The sequence below is a fragment of the Sphaerodactylus townsendi genome, linkage group LG01 (assembly GCF_021028975.2).
Source record: "Sphaerodactylus townsendi isolate TG3544 linkage group LG01, MPM_Stown_v2.3, whole genome shotgun sequence".
NCBI lineage: Eukaryota > Metazoa > Chordata > Lepidosauria > Squamata > Sphaerodactylidae > Sphaerodactylus > Sphaerodactylus townsendi.
The window spans coordinates 7,540,190-7,558,443 of NC_059425.1; the positions used below are offsets into that span (position 1 = coordinate 7,540,190).

General features: G+C 47.8%; 1 protein-coding gene across 1 annotated transcript; it reads right to left on the reverse strand.

The window, feature by feature from the left end:
* On the reverse strand, positions 1 to 15,820 carry SLC39A1 (solute carrier family 39 member 1). Its single transcript, XM_048509909.1, has 4 exons — positions 15,676 to 15,820; positions 9,074 to 9,442; positions 7,726 to 7,856; positions 1 to 3,248 (listed from the first exon to the last, which is right to left on the reverse strand). Exons 2-4 carry the CDS (start codon positions 9,306 to 9,308, stop codon positions 2,544 to 2,546), a joined length of 1,071 nt encoding a protein of 356 aa, XP_048365866.1. The 5' UTR covers positions 9,309 to 9,442; positions 15,676 to 15,820; the 3' UTR covers positions 1 to 2,543.
* Positions 15,821 to 18,254: the final 2,434 nt, after the last annotated feature.

The window sequence follows — 18,254 nt, forward strand, 5'->3', positions numbered from 1 at the left end:
TTTAAAAGGCTACACCAAGTTTATTTAATACCAACCAATGCTAATAAAAGGTACATTGATGTCATTTCTGGATAAGAAATGCTTTCTCCCCAACCCTCCTACAGAGATAATGTCCCGAGGAATACAAATATGAAAATCACTTGTGCATCAAATGGCAACAACAACACCCCCCCCCCCCCAAGAAGAAACAGGTTGAAGAAAGAAAAGAAGGTAGACACGAATTCAAACAACCCAAACTGAAGTGAAAAATGCCCAGCAATAGAAATGGGGTATCTGTTTTCAGTCAAATAAAACGCTATGCCTTAGGCCTAGTGAAACCTATTCCCTATCTGCCCTTACAACACTCTACAGTTATAACATGTTTTTCAAGAATTGACTGCCCCAAGCCAGATAACTCTGATTCTTGGGAACCGCATGAGTCCATAAACTATCTACCACTGAAATCAAGGCAAGAGAATTTAGATGTGCCCTAGAAGCTGCTGGTTAATACTATTCATCATGAAGGCTGGAAGTGCTAAAGGTTGGAGGTAGCACATTGGTATCTTAATCTACTCTCCAGGGTTGTCGTGACAATAAAACAGAGGAAGATACACGATCGTGAGCTCTTTGGAGGAAGTGGTGGGTTAAAAACCATAATACTTTGCCTTGGGTTAAAGACATTACATATGAATATGGAACCATGATTAAAAATTGGCTGCAAACTAGGATGTGTAACCGTGTTTAAGTTTCCAATCTGTGGTTTGCATTATTCATCACTAATATGCTATACCTGGACCCACTAAACCATGGTTGAGCCAATTATTCCGCCTCCGACCATGTTGCTTGCAAGAAAACAGGCAGAACCACAGATTCTCCAGTGAGAAGGATTCACCCGTCACAACTATGGCACAGCTTCAGGCCTTAACCAGGGGTTAGCATGGCAAACCATGGTTAGTGCCAACCCAGGCTGAAAGCTGGGTTGCTATCACAAAGTTGATACAGGTATGTACTGGGTTGCTATCACAAAGTTGATACAGGTATGTATGGAAGCTATCACAAAGTTGATACAGGTATGTACTGGGTTGCTATCACAAAGTTGATACAGGTATGTATGGAAGCTATCACAAAGTTGATACAGGTATGTACTTCCTTCCAGCCAGAATGACACATTGCTGAAGTCACAACGTGATACAAAGATTGTTTGGAAGCTTAACATTTAACCATGGTTTGCTGCATAGTTTGGGGAAGATCCCAAATAAAACCATAGCTCAGAGCAATGAGCAACCGTGCAAGACCTTCCAGATAGAAAGGTCATAGATCTACTTGTTCTCTTTAACCGTGGTTAGTACAAACCATGGTTACATTTTTTGTCTAGAAAGGGCCTGTGAGATCAAGTATCTAATTCTACCCCCACCCCTGAACTGCTAATGTGTTAAGAAACATCACTGCGTAACATACATAGCTCAGAATTACCTCTGAGCGTCACGCTAACTAATTTTTTCCTTAAAAAATGGTACTGTTTCTCCAGCACAAGTTCAATTAATTAAAGAGTGGTTTTTCTCTGTGTTAGCCAAGTTAGTGACAGAATCCAAATTTTCACAAGCCAGGGTTATAACCAGTTCACACTTGTGCAGACATAACTGTGCATACGTTCTGTGCAAAACCACCTCCATTTCTGTGGCGCCGTATTCTGTTTGAATGGAAGCCACTACGTGTCGCAAGAGCACACACAATCTGTGAATTCCTCCTTCAGAACTTCTCAAAAGCTCACGTAAAGCTGAGGATCAGGTCCCAGAGAACGCTTTGGCACATAATACGGAAATCAACAGAGGGACATCCCGTATACACCCGACCACCGAGCTGGTGAGGGAAGAACCCTGACCCAGAAACGCTTCTAACAAGAGTCTTTAGAAGAGGGTTCCTTTCGTGTTTCCCACAACGTCTGAACCCTTTACAGACAGAAAGCAGAGATATTCAAGGCACTCAAGAGATTAAGGCAAGGAAACAGGAGTCGGAGCTGGGAACAGCCCCATCGTTTTGGCACAAGAATTCACGGTCTGAAAACAAGAAGAAAACCCTCTTACCGTCCCCCGTCCCCCGCACACGAGAAAACCCCCTAGGGAGAAAACCCACATTCAGAATCTGAACCCGGATTAATTCCTAAACCTGCCCAAGAAGTGGCCCCTCCGGGGCTGGAATTTCTTCCCGATGCAAATACTACATGGGACCAGCCACGTCCTCAGCTCACGACAGCGAGATCGCAAATCGCAGCCAGCTCGAGATGGCGTCAAAAACCGCGGGCTCTTTTCGAACAAGGGAATCGCTGGCGCCGTTCGAAGGGAGATCTAAAACGACCGAGTCGGGTCATCTGCTAAAGAACCATTTCCAGGGCTGTTTCCAAGAGCGAGGGGGAAGTCAATTCCACGTTTTGCTTCTGGGTCTTAAAGACATTTTCAGGGGAAAGAAGGATGGCGCAGGGGGAAAGATCAATCCCTCCCAGAGAGGAAAAACTGGAACCGGGTGGAGGTGGGGGGGGTTTGCTCCTCCTGTTCTTCTCCCAGCCCTCAAACCTTAATAAAGAGAATGCTGGTGATCAGGGCGAACCCGGCCAAGAGGACGATGACTTTGAGGATCCGTTGCTCCGAGGAGCTGAGCTCGTGAGGCAGAATCTCCAAGAAGGTGATGTAGACGAAGGTGCCGGTGGCCAGCCCTTCCAGGACGCTGCGGGACAGGCCGTGGAGCACCGCCACGGGGGCCTCCGTCAGAGCCACGCCCAGCCCGATGCCCAGCGGGGACATGACGGAGAAGAGGACCAGGCACCCGGCGACCACCCGGACCCGCAGCCGGCTCTGGAGCAGCTTGAAGCTGAGGCTGAAGGCGATGGCGCCCTTGTGGATCAGCAGCGCTAAGCAGATCTCCAGGGCCTGGGCGCTCCCCTCCTGCAGCCCCACGGCCAGCCCTTCGAAGACGGAGTGCAGCGAGAGGGCCAGCAGCAGGACGAAGCAGCGGATGGCCGAGTGGGAGTTGAAATCCACGTGGACGTGGGGGCGCTCCTGGAGGGGGCCGCCCCGGGGCAGCTGCCGGGGCAGGGGCCCGTCCGGCCAGCCCTGGTCCTGGATGGTGGCGGAGTTCGGCGGGGCGGAGCCGAGCAGGGCTTGCGTCTCCTCCAGGGAGCCCGACGGATCCTTGTAGGCCAGGACGATTTGCTCCATGACGAGGACCAGGAAGAACCCCATGGCCAAGATGAACTCTTGGAGGGGGAAGAGGAGCTGCAGGAGGGGAGGAAGGAAGGAAGGAAGAGGGGTCTCAGCAAGTGAACATAAGAACATAAGAACAAGCCAGCTGGATCAGACCAGAGTCCATCTAGTCCAGCTCTCTGCTACTCGCAGTGGCCCGCCAGGTGCCATTGGGAGCTCACATGCAGGATGTGAAAGCAATGGCCTTCGGCGGCTGTTGCTCCTGAGCACCTGGACTGTTAAGGCATTTGCAATCTCAGATCAAGTGGGAATTTAGGAGCACCCGACCATCCCAGTTTACCCAGTTTGGCGGTCAGTAAAGCCTCCCAGAACCTTGCCATAGTCCTAGTTCCCCTTGGAATCACTCCTTCAGACTAGTTAAGAACAGGCTCTTGGATCTTGATTTTCATAATTTGACTCTTGCTGCCAAGACAACCTGTTCTCCGACTACATTATTAATCCCATGCGAGCGTGGAATTAGGGCAGCATATCTTCGTCTGCTGATCAATCCCACCCAGAGGAGAGCCTTGGCTACTGCAAGATGTAATGTGCTGCCATCAGCTCTGCTGGAGGGAAGATTTAAGAATATGGAACGCGCTAAGAGTTTGTTCATGCGATAGGACTACGATTGAAACACTTGACCATTCTTTGTTTCTATGCCCTAAATACAATAAGATACGCATGAATTATTATTATCATTATTATCATTATTATCATTATTTATTAATTAAATTTAGTATACCGTCCTATCCCCGAAGGGCTCAGGGTGGTGTACAGATAAAACATCAGCTAAAAACATACAAATAATTAAAACAACAGTCATATCTTAAAACATCGCCCGCGCCCTTACGAACCCCTCCTAATACGAAATAATGGGTCCTGATGGTATTAGGGCCCATGGGGGTAAAGAGGAGGGGGCAGGGGCACCCTCAGTGGCCGGTCTCTCCAAAGGCCCGGTGGAACAACTCAGTCTTACAGGCCCTGCGGAAATCCCCAAGGTCCTGCAGGGCTTGGACAGCTGGAGGGAGAGTGTTCCACCAGGCCGGCGCCAGAGCCGTGAAGGCCCTGGCCTGAGTGGAGGCCAGCCGCATCATGAAATATATGAATTCCATTTTCTTGCAATGTTCTCAGTGGCATGAGTGTTATAAGATACCCAATCTCCTGAACAGCTCTGATGTGCTCTTTTGTGAAACTCTTGCAAATTTTATACTGGAAATTAGTAGTTTTAACTGCATTTCTTAACCTTGTTTTGTTTTAAAATGTTGTCCTGTTTTATATGCCAATAAAGGCTTGTGTTGTGTGTGTTATGTTGTGTTTTGCCATAGTCCTAGTTCTTTCATACATCTCTCCTCGGTCAATCGATGTGTTTATCATAATGGTAGGGAAACATTTTCAGGTGTGAATTCTACGGGAGTTGGGATGGCCAGTGTGGTATAGTGGTTAGAGTCTCTCAGGCCCGGCCCCTGCCCAGCCTGGCATCAGTGAGCGGGGATGAGCTCACACTTGAAACTGCTGTTATCTATAGCCATCCTATGGCCTGAGAGCCAGAGTGGTGTAGTGGTTAAAAGCAGGTGCACTCTAATTTGGAGAACCGGGTTTGATTCCCTGCTCTGTCACATGAGCTGTGGAGGCTTATCTGGTGAACTAGACTAGCTTGTGCACTCCAACACACGCCAGCTGGGTGACCCTGGGCTAGTCACAGTTCTTCAGAGCTTTCTCAGGCCCACCTACCTTATAGGGCAGCGGTGGCGAACCAAGGCACGGGTGCCAGAAGTGGCACCCAGAGCCCTTTCTGTGGGCACACGTACACAGAGTTCGTCATGTGGGGGGGGGGGGGCAGAAAATCACCCCCACACAATCTAGGCTGGCCTGGGCATGATCCTTTAACTGGGAGTAAACTCGGTTGCTGGCAATGGGGCTTGCTTCTGAGTAAATCCTCCTAAGGTTGTAATTCACCCATTCAAAGTGTTGCATGGTTGCTTCACCAAACTTACTCCTGAGAAATGCGCGCCTCAGAGCCAACCGTTTTTTCTAAACTAAAATCTCAGTATTCAGGTTAAATTGCCATGTTGGCACTTTGCGATAAATAAGTGGGTTTTGCGTTGCAATTTGGGCACTCGGTCTCGAAAAGGTTCGCCATCACTGTCATAGGGCGTTTGTTGGGGGGGGGGCGGGGAGGAGATTGTAAGCCCCTTTGAGTCTCCTTACAGGAGAGAAAGGGAGGGATATAAATCCAAACTTTCCTTTTTCTCCTTCTTAATCCTGTTTTCTATCGCTGCTTGCAACTAGCGAAATATGCAGACCTCGTCCTCCCCCACTTGAGGGGAAGATGGGAGCCCTATCGTAAAGTCCTTGGGCAGAACACATAACAACGCTGTTGTCGACACTGTTTCTTTCCTCATGCATCTAACTTTGGGAGTGGGGGGAGTAATCAAGGGAGCAACATGTGAAGATTTATACTCGTGGCAAAGGCCGGAGCTTCTGGCTATTTTGCCTCAAAGGTTCAATGAAAGCTTCTGAACCATTCTTGAGTCTCAATGATTGACTGGAGTAACAGACTCATACAGTGTCCAACTAGGATCTAGGAGGCCAGGGTTTGAATCTCTGCTCTGCCACAAAAGCTTGCTGAGTGACCTGGGGCCGTCTGCACACTCTTGGCCTCACGGATCTCACAGAGTGGTTGTGAGGATATAATGTAGGCGAGGATGTGTTGGGTCCTCATTGAGACCTTGCCAGAGGCGTAGCTGGGCCGAACTGTGTCCGGGGCAGACTCTGTGTTTCCTGCCCCTACCCCCCACCGCCATAAGCGTCCCACCACCCCCATGGTGCCCCCCTCCCAGAAAAAGTTCAGGCTGGAAAAGCATCCTGGTGGGAACTAGACTTTCCAGGAGACCTTGGGCCTCATAAGGCAGGGGCAAGGAGGGAAGGGGGAGGGATGTGTGGGGAAGGGGGTGATTTCTTCCTCCCCCCCCAGGGCCTGCGCCTGGTGCGCAGGCCACCTCCTGCCCCTTTATAGCTTCACCTCTGGACCTCGCCTACCTTACAGGGTTGTAACGATAAAATTGTCAGGAGACATGGGAGAACATTTTGGGTCCTTGCCTACCTCACAAGAACATAAGAACAAGCCGACTGGATCAGACCAGAGTCCATCTAGGCCAGCTCTCTGCTACTCGCAGTGGCCCACCAGGTGCCTTTGGGAGCTCATGTGCAGGATGTGAAAGCAATGGCCTTCTGCGGCTGTTGCTCCCGAGCACCTGGACTGTTAAGGCATTTGCAATCTCAGATCCAGGAGGATCAAGATTGGTAGCCATAGATCGACTTCTCCTCCATAAATCTCCTCATGAAGTTGTTGTGAGGATAAAGTAGAGCAGAGAACAAATTTTTCGGTCCTTGTTGGGGGGAAAAAGCACCATATAAAGAAGGTTAATACTAATACTAATACTAATACTAATACTAATAATAATAATAGAAGAGTTTTGGATTTATATCCCCCTTTCTCTCCTGTAGGAGACTCAAAGGGGCTTACAATCTCCTTGCCCTTCCCCCCTCACAACAAACACCCTGTGAGGTGGGTGGGGCTGAGAGAGCTCCGAGAAGCTGTGACTAGCCCAAGGTCACCCAGCTGGCGTGTGTGGGAGTGCACAGGCTAATCTGAATTCCCCAGATAAACCTCCACAGCTCAAGCGGCAGAGCTGGGAATCAAACCCGGTTCCTCCAGATAAGAGTGCACCTGCTCTTAGCCGCTACGCCACTGCTGCTCCAGGTAATACTGTTATTATGGTTTTTGGTTTTTCCCTCTTGGTGAAACCGGCCAGTCTCCTGTGCAGAGTGACATGTGATACCCCCAGAGGCTGGAAACACCTATTCCTCCCCCAAACCTGTCAGGAGTGGCACCTGCCCCCTCCCGGCCTCAGACCAGGAGGCGCCAGGAAGCACATCTGGGCTAGGGGGAAATCGTTCCACTGAGGCAAGGGTGCGAATGAGCTTGTATGTACTCACACCTGTCATATGTTTAGGGGCCTTTTGTTCTGTTTCAGTACGCTTAGTCATGTAGACAACTAGGCTACCCCTGTCCTGGGCTCTGGGAGGGAGGCCGCGGGCTCAGTAGGAGACTATCGCGATGGCCTTGGGATGCTTGTCTTCGAAAACAAACGCTTTCACACCTCGTTTCCCACATTCTATGGGAAGGAGGGAGGGGGGAGATCGGAGGAGTCAGAAAGGAGTAAACATTACCGCAGAAGCCAGGATCGCCAGAACGGGGTTCCTGAAACAGAGGCTCATTCCGCACATGCAGAATAATGCACTTTCAAACTGCTTTCAGTGCTCTTAGAAGCTGTGCGGAATGGCAAAATCCACTTGCAAACAGTTGTGAAAGTGGTTTGAAAACGCATTCTTTTGCGTGTGCGGAAGGGGCCAGAGTGCCTGTGCCAACCCAATAAAGACTTCTGAGTCAATATCCAGAGTCCGCTTATTGAACACGGGTCCCAGACCTACCAAACCCTCTTCTCACCGTGATTCCCAAATCTTTAAGGGCCTTGTCGATGCTGCTGAGATAATCGGGAATCAGATCCAGGAGACAGGTGGCCAAGAAGACGCCGCCGGCAAAACAGCTCACCAGGCTTAAGGCTTTCTTTCGAGTAGCTGCAGGAAGAGAAGGAGCTTAAACCGGAGAAATATCACTCCACCGAACAGAGCTTATTTTTTAAAAAAAATATCCCACCCTTCCTTTCGACTTAGGTCAGAAGCCTTCATCCAGTCTAAAGAGCTCTCCTCCAACTTGTGTGGCCGTTCCCTTGGAGGCCAAATCACTTACGCTGTAGAAAAGTCTACCTGGAGAGTGGTTGGACCCGCCCCAGTTTTTTCACCTTGCCGTGAAGTTGGCTTTGCACCTTCTAAATACCCACTGATCAACAATGTAAGATTCTACACTTAGGCAGGAACAATGAAATGCACAGATATAGGATGGGGGACACGTGGCTTGACAACGGAACATGTGAAAGGGAGCTGGGAGTCTTAGTAGACCACAAACTGAACATGAGTCAGCAGTGTGATGCGCCGGCCAAGAAAGCCAATGCGATTCTGGGATGCATCAATAGGAATATAGTGTCTAGATCGAGGGAAGTAATCGTGCCACTTACTCTGCATTGGTCAGATCTCACCTGAAATATTGTGTTCAGTTCTGGGCACCACAATTCAAGAAGGATATTGACAAGCTAGAACATAGGTGTCAAACTCACGACCCTCCAAATGCTATGGACTACAGTTCCCATCATCCCGTGCCAGCATCATGTTGGCAGGGGATGATGGGAACTGTCGTCCATAACATCTGGAGGGCCGTGAGTTTGACACCTGTGAGCTAGATCATGTCCAGAGGAACGCAGCCAAAATGATAAAAGGTCTGGAATCCATGCCCTATGAAGAGACTTAGGGAGTTGGGGATGTTTAGTCTGGAGAAGCGAAGGTTAAGGGGGGACATGATAGCTATGTTTAAATATTTGAAGGGATGTCATGTCGAAGAGGGAGCAAGCTTGTTTTCTGCTGCCTCAGAGACTAGGACACTGAGTAATAGATTCAAGGTGCAGGAAAAGAGATTCCACCTAAACATTAGGAAGAACTTCCAGACAGTCTGGGTTGTTCAACAGTGGAATGCACTGCCTCGGAGTGTGGTGGAGTCTCTTTCTTTGGAGGTTTTTAAACAGAGGCTGGATAAACATATGTCGGGAGTGCTTTGTTTGTGTGTTCCTGCATGGCAGGGGGTTGGACTTGATGACCCTTGTGGTCTCTTCCAACTCTGTGGTTCTATGATTCTATAAAACAAATAAACAGGTCCTGTTAAGGGGGCGGGATAAGAGGCTCACCTGATGAACGGGTTGTGGTCCCTGGACGATGGAAGACCCATAGGGGCAGGAATCCACACAGAAGCGTCACCAGCAGCAGCAGCACCAGGGAACCCAGCTTGACCTCCAAGCCCACTAGCGAGTGGAATTCCACGGGCTGGGAAAAGGGCTTCCACACCAGCTGCACCAGCTCCTCGTCGGATCCCGCCTGCTCAGCCATTGCTTCGGAGAGAGGTTTCGAGCCCCGCAGCTCCATGAACCCAACAGGCTTGCCTTCTTCTCTGCAGTACTATCAACAGGGAGGGCACCTTCAAACGGCCCGCGCCATTGCTGGCTCCACTCCTGATTTGTTTCAGCCAGCCGAGAAATGGGGGTCGGGCAGAATTGACCCTGGAGGAGAAAACAGAGCAAAACAAGAGGGTAAGAAGCAAAGAGCTGGGTGAGTGAAGGCTAGGAGGGAAGACGTTCAGAAATCACGGCTGGAACCATGCATGGCGGTCATTTAGGGAGGAGCCGTCCTAAGAAGTGCACCACGCTACAGTTTGTCCCCCAGGCCAGCCTCCATTGGCAGCCTTTGCAGTCAGTTGCCCATGACTCCAGATCCTCCTGTGATGCAGCAGCCACGAAAGCCAGTGCGATTCTGGGCTGTATCAATAGGAGTATAGTGTCCAGATCGAGGGATGTAATTGTATTTCTCTGTTCTGCATTGGTTAGACCTCACCTGGAATATTGTGTCCAGTTCTGGGCACTGCAATTCAAGAAGGATATTGACAAGCTGGAACGGGTCCAGAGGAGGGCGACCAAAATGGTCAAAGGTCTGGTATCCATGCCCTATGAGGAGAGACTTAGGGAGCTGGGCATGTTTAGTCTGGTGAAGAGAAGGTTAAGAGGTGACATGATAGCCACGTTTAGACATTTGAAGGGATGTCATGTTGGTGAGGGAGCAAGCTTGTTTTCTGCTGCTCCAGAGACTAGGACCAGGAGTCATGGGTTCAAGGGGAAGGAAAAGAGATTCCACCTAAACATCAGGAAAAGCATCCTGACTGTCAGGGCTGTTCAACAGTGGATTGCCCTACCTTGGAGTGTGGTGGAGTCTCCTTCTGTGGAGGTTTTTAAAGAGAGGCTGGATGGCCATCTGTCAGGAGTGCTTTGATGGTGTATCCCTGCATTGCAGGGGGTTGGACTTGATGGCCTCTTGGGGTCTCTTCCATCTCTATGATTCTATGATTCCTGTCATTTAACCCTAATGTCACCTACTAATAGTCCATTGGATCCAATGTACAGAAAGACTGAAAACCCATGTTGGGTATAGGGTTGCCAACTTCCAAGTGGTGGCTGGACACCTTGTGGGATTACAATGGATCTCCAGGTTACAGAGATCAGTTCCCCTGGAGAGAATCACCCAAGGGTGACCTTGGGCCATTCCCAGTTTTCTCAGCCCTTCCTACCATACAAGGTTCCTATGGTGGGAAGAGAAAGGGAAAGGAGTTTGTAAGCCCCTTTGAGTCTCTTTGCAGGAGAGAAAAGCAGGGGATAAATCCAAACTCCTCTTCATCTTCTTCTAGTTTAGAACACGGGCTCTATGGTATTATACCCCAAAGAGGTCCCTTCCTTCTGCAAAGTACGCCCTACAAACCATCTTCAAACCTACCAGGAAAATACAGCAGATGCTACGCTCAGCAAAGGACTGTGATACACCTCTGGAGATGCCAGCCACAGATACAGTCAAAACGTTAGGAACAAGATCTACCAGACCACGGCCACACAGCCCGGAAAACCCACCACAACCAGATTCTTCCCCTGTTTGCAAACCAAGGGTGGGAGGAGAAATATACTCTTTTAGCCTTTTGCTTCTGAGGGTGGCTTAAAGATCAGCAAATCCTGAACCCAGATCCTGAGAACTTTCCAGACTGTGTCGTCTGCAAGTGAATGTTTCCTCCCCAATCCCACCCCAATTGGACGGAAAACAACACACAAACCGTTCCCCAGGCACGCTTATCCTTGTGAGCAGCAGTGGCGCAGGAGGTTAAGAGCTCGTGTATCTAATCTGGAGGAACCGGGTTTGATTCCCAGCTCTGCCGCCTGAGCTGTGGAGGCTTCTCTGGGGAATTCAGATTAGCCTGTGCACTCCCACACACGCCGGCTGGGTGACCTTGGGCTAGTCACAGCTTCTCGGAGCTCTCTCAGCCCCACCCACCTCACAGGGTGTTTGTTGTGAGGGGGGAAGGGCAAGGAGATTGTAAGCCCCTTTGAGTCTCCTGCAGGAGAGAAAGGGGGGATAGAAATCCAAACTCTTCTTCTTCCTCCTCCTCCTCCTCCTTTCCAGCTCTCCAGAAGTCAGTTGCACCTACTTCTGAGAAGACATCTGAGATTATTTGGCTGTGAATTGCGGGTTACCTCTAGGGGAGGCAGAATTCCAGCCTGTTGGGAGGCAACCCAGGCAGATATGATCTTCATGGGTCGGCCACACTGCTGAGCAGCCGTAAAGAGGAAGTAGGAACGAGAAAGCCATTTAAAAAAAGAACCACCTTTTGCAATTTCCAGGCAGAACTCAGTCACCCAGCGTGCTATAATTATACCGCTCAGCGTCACACATCCAGGAAGGCATCAATGTGTACTGACAAAACATATCACATAAATACACACAGACTTGGGACTATCCCCATACTATAAAGAAGTCGAGCCTGAACTGTGTTAGGCCCTGTGTCCATAGGTTTAAAGAAGAATTTAGAGTTAGTACATGATATTTTCATTAAGGTTTTATGTCGGAGTTTTGGTTTACAGGGATATATGGATAGATTTGGAAAGGTATAAGGTATATGGATTGATGTATTTTTTGGGAGGGGGCCTTCCCCCAAAGTGGTGGAAACAGTTGAAGGAGATAGTATAATATTATTGGTTTTTTATATAATTATAGAATTTGGTGTATAAAGTGAGATAATATAGTATTTTTTAAACTAGAGATTGGAATATTTTTATTAGTAGATTTAGGGAGGGGGGTATAGTAGGTATGTGGATTGATATATTTTTTGGGTGGGGGCTTCCCCTAAGTTAGGTGGACATAGTTGAAGGAGATAGTTTAATATTATTTGGGGTGTTGTGGGGTTTCTGGGCTGTATGGCCATGTTCCGGTAGCATTTTCTCCTGCATTTCGCCTGCATCTGTGGCTGGCATCTTCCGAGGATCGTAATTTCCTCTGAAGACGCCAGCCACAGATGCAGGCGAAACGTCAGGAGAAAATGCGACCGGAACACGGCTATACAGTCTGGAAACTCCACAACACACTAGTGATTCCGGCAGCGAAAGCCTTCCACAACATAATGTTATTGGTTGTTTATATGATGTAAAAATATATTTAAAATAGATAAGAAATTATAATAACAAAACCAAAAGATGTATATACATTCTCAACTCCGTAAAAAAAATCCTACACGCTGTATTGTCAAAGGCTTTCATGGACAGAATCAACCGGTTGTTGTGGGTTTTCTAGCCTGTGACCCAGCTAGATTTTTCTCCTAATGTTTTGCCCACATCTGTGGCAGTAAGATGCATTTTATTTCCTTTATATATTGATGAAGACAATGAAGAAGAAGAGTTTGGATTTGTCTCTTGTAAGGATACTCAAGGCGGCTTACAAAATCCTTTCCCTTTCTCTACCCACAACAGGCACTTTGTGAGGTAGACGGATCACTATTGAAGACAATTGCTAGCATCACCCAGACTGCTAGCATCCATTTTTTGTTAAATTTCCTTTCAGACCAAGGCTAGAAAACGAGAGAATCAGCCCTAGAGGCATCTCCACAAATAAGGCATTCAGGATATATTTACAGGGCAGGCCAAGTTTAACGTATGTCTTAAGTTAAATAAGTTAAAAACTGAGCCTCTGCATGCAGAGGCAGTATACCCTTCAGTTTATTTGAAAATGGGTTTGAATTACCCAATTTCTCAGGGGAGTAATTTAACTGCGATAGGCACCTCCTTTCATAAATCTGATTTTATCAAAGCTCTCGCTTGAATCTTTGGAACAATGAATTCTCATATGAGCCTTTAACAATTACTGGGCATGTTTTCTGGAGAAGGAAACTCTCCCAGTAACCTTCACAGGTTGCACGACACACCCAAAACTGAACACACAATATCCACATGCAGATGTAGACTACCTACACCATAAATATGTGAAGAGTCAAGAGGAGGAAACTCAGCATTCATACAACCCTAATTGGTGTGTTCAAAATTCTTTGCATGCATTCCCTGGAGTCAATTGCAACACCTCTGAGAGAACTGTGACTAGCCCAAGGTCTCCCAGCAGGCTTCATGTGCAGGAACAGGGAATCAAACCCAGTTCTTCAAATTAGAATCCACTGCTCTTAACCACTACACCACACTGGCTCTCACCGACTCTCTTAACTGTTACATCACACTGACTGTCCACAGACGCAAATAATATCTAGTTCATACATACAGGATGTGTGTATTTTTTAGGGGGGAGAGTTCCTCTTTTCCAAAGAAATAACTTTGGGCCTTCTGCAAGGTTATATCGAGACCACAGCTGTCTCCACCACTTACTTTGGAGACTGTTTCAACAGGATAGCACCTCCATTCAGGGGCAAGGCTACAAATGGGATTTCCCCATAGCAGTTTCAAAAAGGGGTTTCATTACACAAGAAAGCTTCCAGACACATACTTTCAAGAAGCCCACTGGTTAGGCCTTGAAGATAAACAGATCTCTTCTGCTGCTTTACCTCCAAGGTACAGAGTCTGGGTTGGTTTGACACAGTAACTGCATTGGTCTGTAACAGAACAGACAGATTTGAGTTCAGTAGTGACCTTAAGGAGCCATGTGGCGTAGTGGTTAAGTGCTTGCATTGCCACTCACACGGTCAGGAGTTGGAGCCCCCTGTGGGTCAGATATCCTGGCAGCTGGCTCATGGTCAACTCAGCCATCCATCCATTTCTTGGTCGGTAAATGAGTACCTAGCTCATAGATAGGGGGGAAAGAATAGCTGGGGAAAGCAATGGCAAACTACCCCACAAAAGTCATACCCCAGGGTTGGATATGACTGAAGGGGAAACTTTACTTTTAGTAACTTTAGGGATCAACAAGATTTTGAAAGGTATGAGCTTTTGTGAGACAAAGCTCCGTACAGGAATGGAGGTCCCTGAGCCCTTATATCCCAGCCAAAAGTTGAAGTGGTTTGTGGTCAAGAATGCTTGTAAAGGATGCAGCTCTCTCCACTGCTAGGAGTAGCTAGTCCTCAAACAGAGAAGCCTCAAGTGGAGATTACAACTTGAGATAGCTGAAGTTCAATTCATTCACTAGTTCAGAACAATCCAGAGCTAAATAGGGACATGGGATTCTTATCTCACTCCGGATGCTAATGTTCTGCCCTCAAGCGTGTTGATTACAATATGCATGGTACTTTTGCATTCTTTACAACACCCCTCCCAGCTTCCGATTTGTATGTAAAGACTCAGATCTCCTGAGGAAACAAGTTTTGAATCTGAAAAGCTCCCTGCAAAATCTTGGTCACCAGGACTCAAGTTCACCTGTTCTCTTACAGAACAACACAGTTACCCTATGAAACCATCCCAGATTCTGTACCTTGCAGAAAAAGAAGCCAAGGAGATCTGTTTACCTTCAAGGCCTGAAATCTTGGAAATATCTTCCTGGAAGCTTTCTGGTGTGATGAAATCCCTTTTTAAATTAATACCCATCAAGAGGCCTGCCCTGGAGCCCATTTTGAAAGCTGTCCCTTTGCACCGAGGCGGTGAATTCCACAAACTACATTCTGCCTTGTGTGGAAGCAGTTTTTCCTTTCACCCCATTGGGATCTACATATTCCCCGCACCCACCACTGATTTCATCTGAGTTCCAGGAAAACTCTGAGAACATACCAGCCATGCCAGCATCCTGTTTTGCACTGCAGCCAAGCAGAATAATAATAGCAATAATAATGACACATAGACTATTTGTTTTATATCCCGCCCCACCTTTTGCGGGGTCAGGGCAGCTACCGACCATTAAAATCCCATTTTACCATAAAATATAGCATATCAAACACATATAAACAGTAACAACTTTCCCACTAATATCACGTGGTGATAACAAAACCAGTTGCTAAGGGGAAAGAGGGTGGATCAGATGCAGGGAGGCAGAAGCCCACCAACGGGCGCAGAGCGGCCCCCTCCCCAACCGCTGATATTCAGACAGGTACACTGCTTCCGAACATGGAAGATCCAGCCTGCCTAATAGGAATCAATCCGCTTTAAAATGCCACCTAAGCCACTAAACAACCCACATCTTGTGGCAGCGAATCCCGCAAGCCAGTCTTAGAGGGAGTTCCCCCGTGCGCTGGAAAACCCCCAAACTTTTGGGTCTTTGGGAAGATGCCCCAAAGCTTGGACGACCCCAAGAGATTTTTCCTCGCACCTTTACCCGACGCTGGATCCCCCCATTTCTTTCCCATGGGAGGGCCAAAAAAAAGGACAGCGGGGCAGGAATCTGGTCGCCAGGCCACAATCCCATCGCAACCCCCCTGCATGCAGAGATCCCAGAGCCCGATCCGGTCACGCGGGCCCGAAAGATCCCGAAAGATCCCGAAAGATCGCAAGCAAATACTCACCTTCCAGCTCCACAACTCAGTTGCCAACTCCACGCCGCCGGCCGGGATCTGAAGATTCGAAAGGGAGGGAGATAGAATTGGGGAAGCGCCCACGCTCAGCCAATGGGAGCCACCGCCTCGGTCGCGAAACCTGCGGACGTTCGAAAAGGCGGGGCCTAAAGGATAGACGAAGGACGGCGCAGGCACTCAGCCAATGGGAGGCCTTTGAGCCGCTTCCGAATGTTCGCTTGGGGGCGAACCCTCGGGAAAGAGAAGTCCTCTCTCTTGCTCGACCAATGGGAACCTCGTGCTGGAAAGAGGGCGGGCAAAAGTGATGAGTGACAGAAGTCTTAACCAATAAGAGGAAGGTTAGGTTGCCCCCCCCCCCCAAGCTGCAAAACTATGTTAAAAGGTTCGATGGGAGTGTTTGCCTTTTAGAGCATCGTGTTTCTTCCAGTACAGTTTGCTCCTAGGGAAATCGGTCAGGGCTGCTTCAGCTGGTGGTCCCTTGAGGCAGACTGCTCTTGCATATGGAGGTTCTATGTGCTTTTATGACCCTCCCCCTCCTCCCGTTGATTTTTTTTCTAATTTGCAAGCGATTTGCAAGCTATTAGATCCATCCAATTGATTGCATTGACTGAGGCAGCATATACTGCCTCCAGTCGAGGGAAGGAGATTTGTTATCATCTCCCATTGTTACCATTTTGGAAGTTTTTCCTTAAGGAATGTCTTGAGAACATCACGCATAATGTTCTCCATAATGAAGAAACTCTGCATCTCTTTCCTGTCGATCTGTTTTGCTGCCGATTGGGCGTGCTGGCTGGGGCTTAAGGGAATCGTAGTCCATGAGCATCTGGAGGGCCAGAGTTGGACACCCCAGTTTAAACTGTATTTTGCTTCTTTGACTTCCTTTTTTATTTTTGTCAACTGCTTTCAGGTCCCCACTGGTGGAGAAAAACTGGATTTAAAATGCCTTGATCTTTTAATAAAGATGTTTGGATTGAGACTCTGAGCCACACTTTGTTTATTTCTTGCCTTTTTCAACTCAGCCTGCTCACCAAAAGTTGGCTCCTGAGGCAGCTGACACCAATGAAAAAAACCCACAATTTTGGATTAAATTATAATTTTGAAAGTCTTCTTTCCGGGATGTTGCCTCCTCCGTGTCTAGCCGCAGCTTTGGAAGCTAGAATCCAAACCTAGATCCAAGAATCATAAAGGCGATATCTCTTCAGCTGCTGCCACTGACCCCAGTAAATTCCATTATTGTGGATGTAAATTTGGTGCCTTCTGCGTGGGTTTGAATGATGTGCATGTATATTGGGAGAAAAGACTTTCTCTCCAGCATCAAAGGAGCATGCCATGAGGCACTGTGGAACGCAGGCAGGAGAATACAACTACATTCATCTTGCCCTGGGTTGGCCACTATGTGAACAGACTGCTAGACCTTTTTTAAGTTAAATTTCTATTAATCAATTAAAAGATACAGTAGAAAGATATGAAACAAGGAAAATGCAAAACAGACAGAAACAGAGCACAAAAGAACACAACGCATCTACCCAGAACTGCATTGATATAATCATAACATGTTGGACCACATTCTAATACAATCAGAGAAACCATCACGAAATCTTAAATTCACAATCCTCTGTCCACTAACCCTGCAACATTTCTACTAATCAGTCTCTTATATCTCAATCATTATCTGCCACCTGTTTTTAACAAACTGCTAGACTTGATTGGTCCAATCCAGCAGGGCTTTTCTTACATGATGAAGCTGAGTGAGTTTAGAAAAGGGCCAGAGTTGAAAAAAATCATGACAATCTTTGTGGCGGCCAAATTCTCCAGCATCTTGCATCAGCAATCCTGGTGGTTCCCGATATAGCCTGAGATCCCTCATCCCAATGCCCCATGTTGAACCTAATGATAAGAACATAAGAACAAGCCAGCTGGATCAGACCAGAGTCCTCCTAGTCCAGGACTCTGCTACTCTCAGTGGCCCACCAGGTGCCTTTGGGAGCTTACATGCAGGAGGTGAAAGCAATGGCCTTCTGCTGCTGCTGCTCCTGAGCACCTGGTCTGCTAAGGCATTTGCAATCTGAGATCAAGGAGGATCAAGATTGGACTGATCAGATATGCACCTAATGATTAACTATCTGGCTCCAGGGACAATTGATTAGCCTCAACCAGAAGCGGGTGTTGTAGTGTTGGCGAAAACTACTGCGCATACCATGGACAGCTAGGGTGAACAAATGCAGAAGTCTTGAGCCGCATAAAACCAGACACATCACTAGAAGGGAAAATAACCAGGCTCAGACTTACATATCTCGGTCATGTGGTGCGATCAAATTTGCTAGAAAAATCTATGATGCTCGGACTTGTCAATGGCGGGAGAAGACCTAGTCGCCAAAGAATACGATGGCTAGATACCATAAAAGCTGATACAGGCATGAGCATCACACAGCTGAAGGAAGCAGTACTTAATCGAAAAATGCGGAAAGAGCTTACATATCGGGTCGCCAAGGGTCGAGAACGACTGAATGGATAACATCATCCTCATCAGAAGCGGTGCTTTTTCGGCACCGCATTTTTGGTTAAAAAAG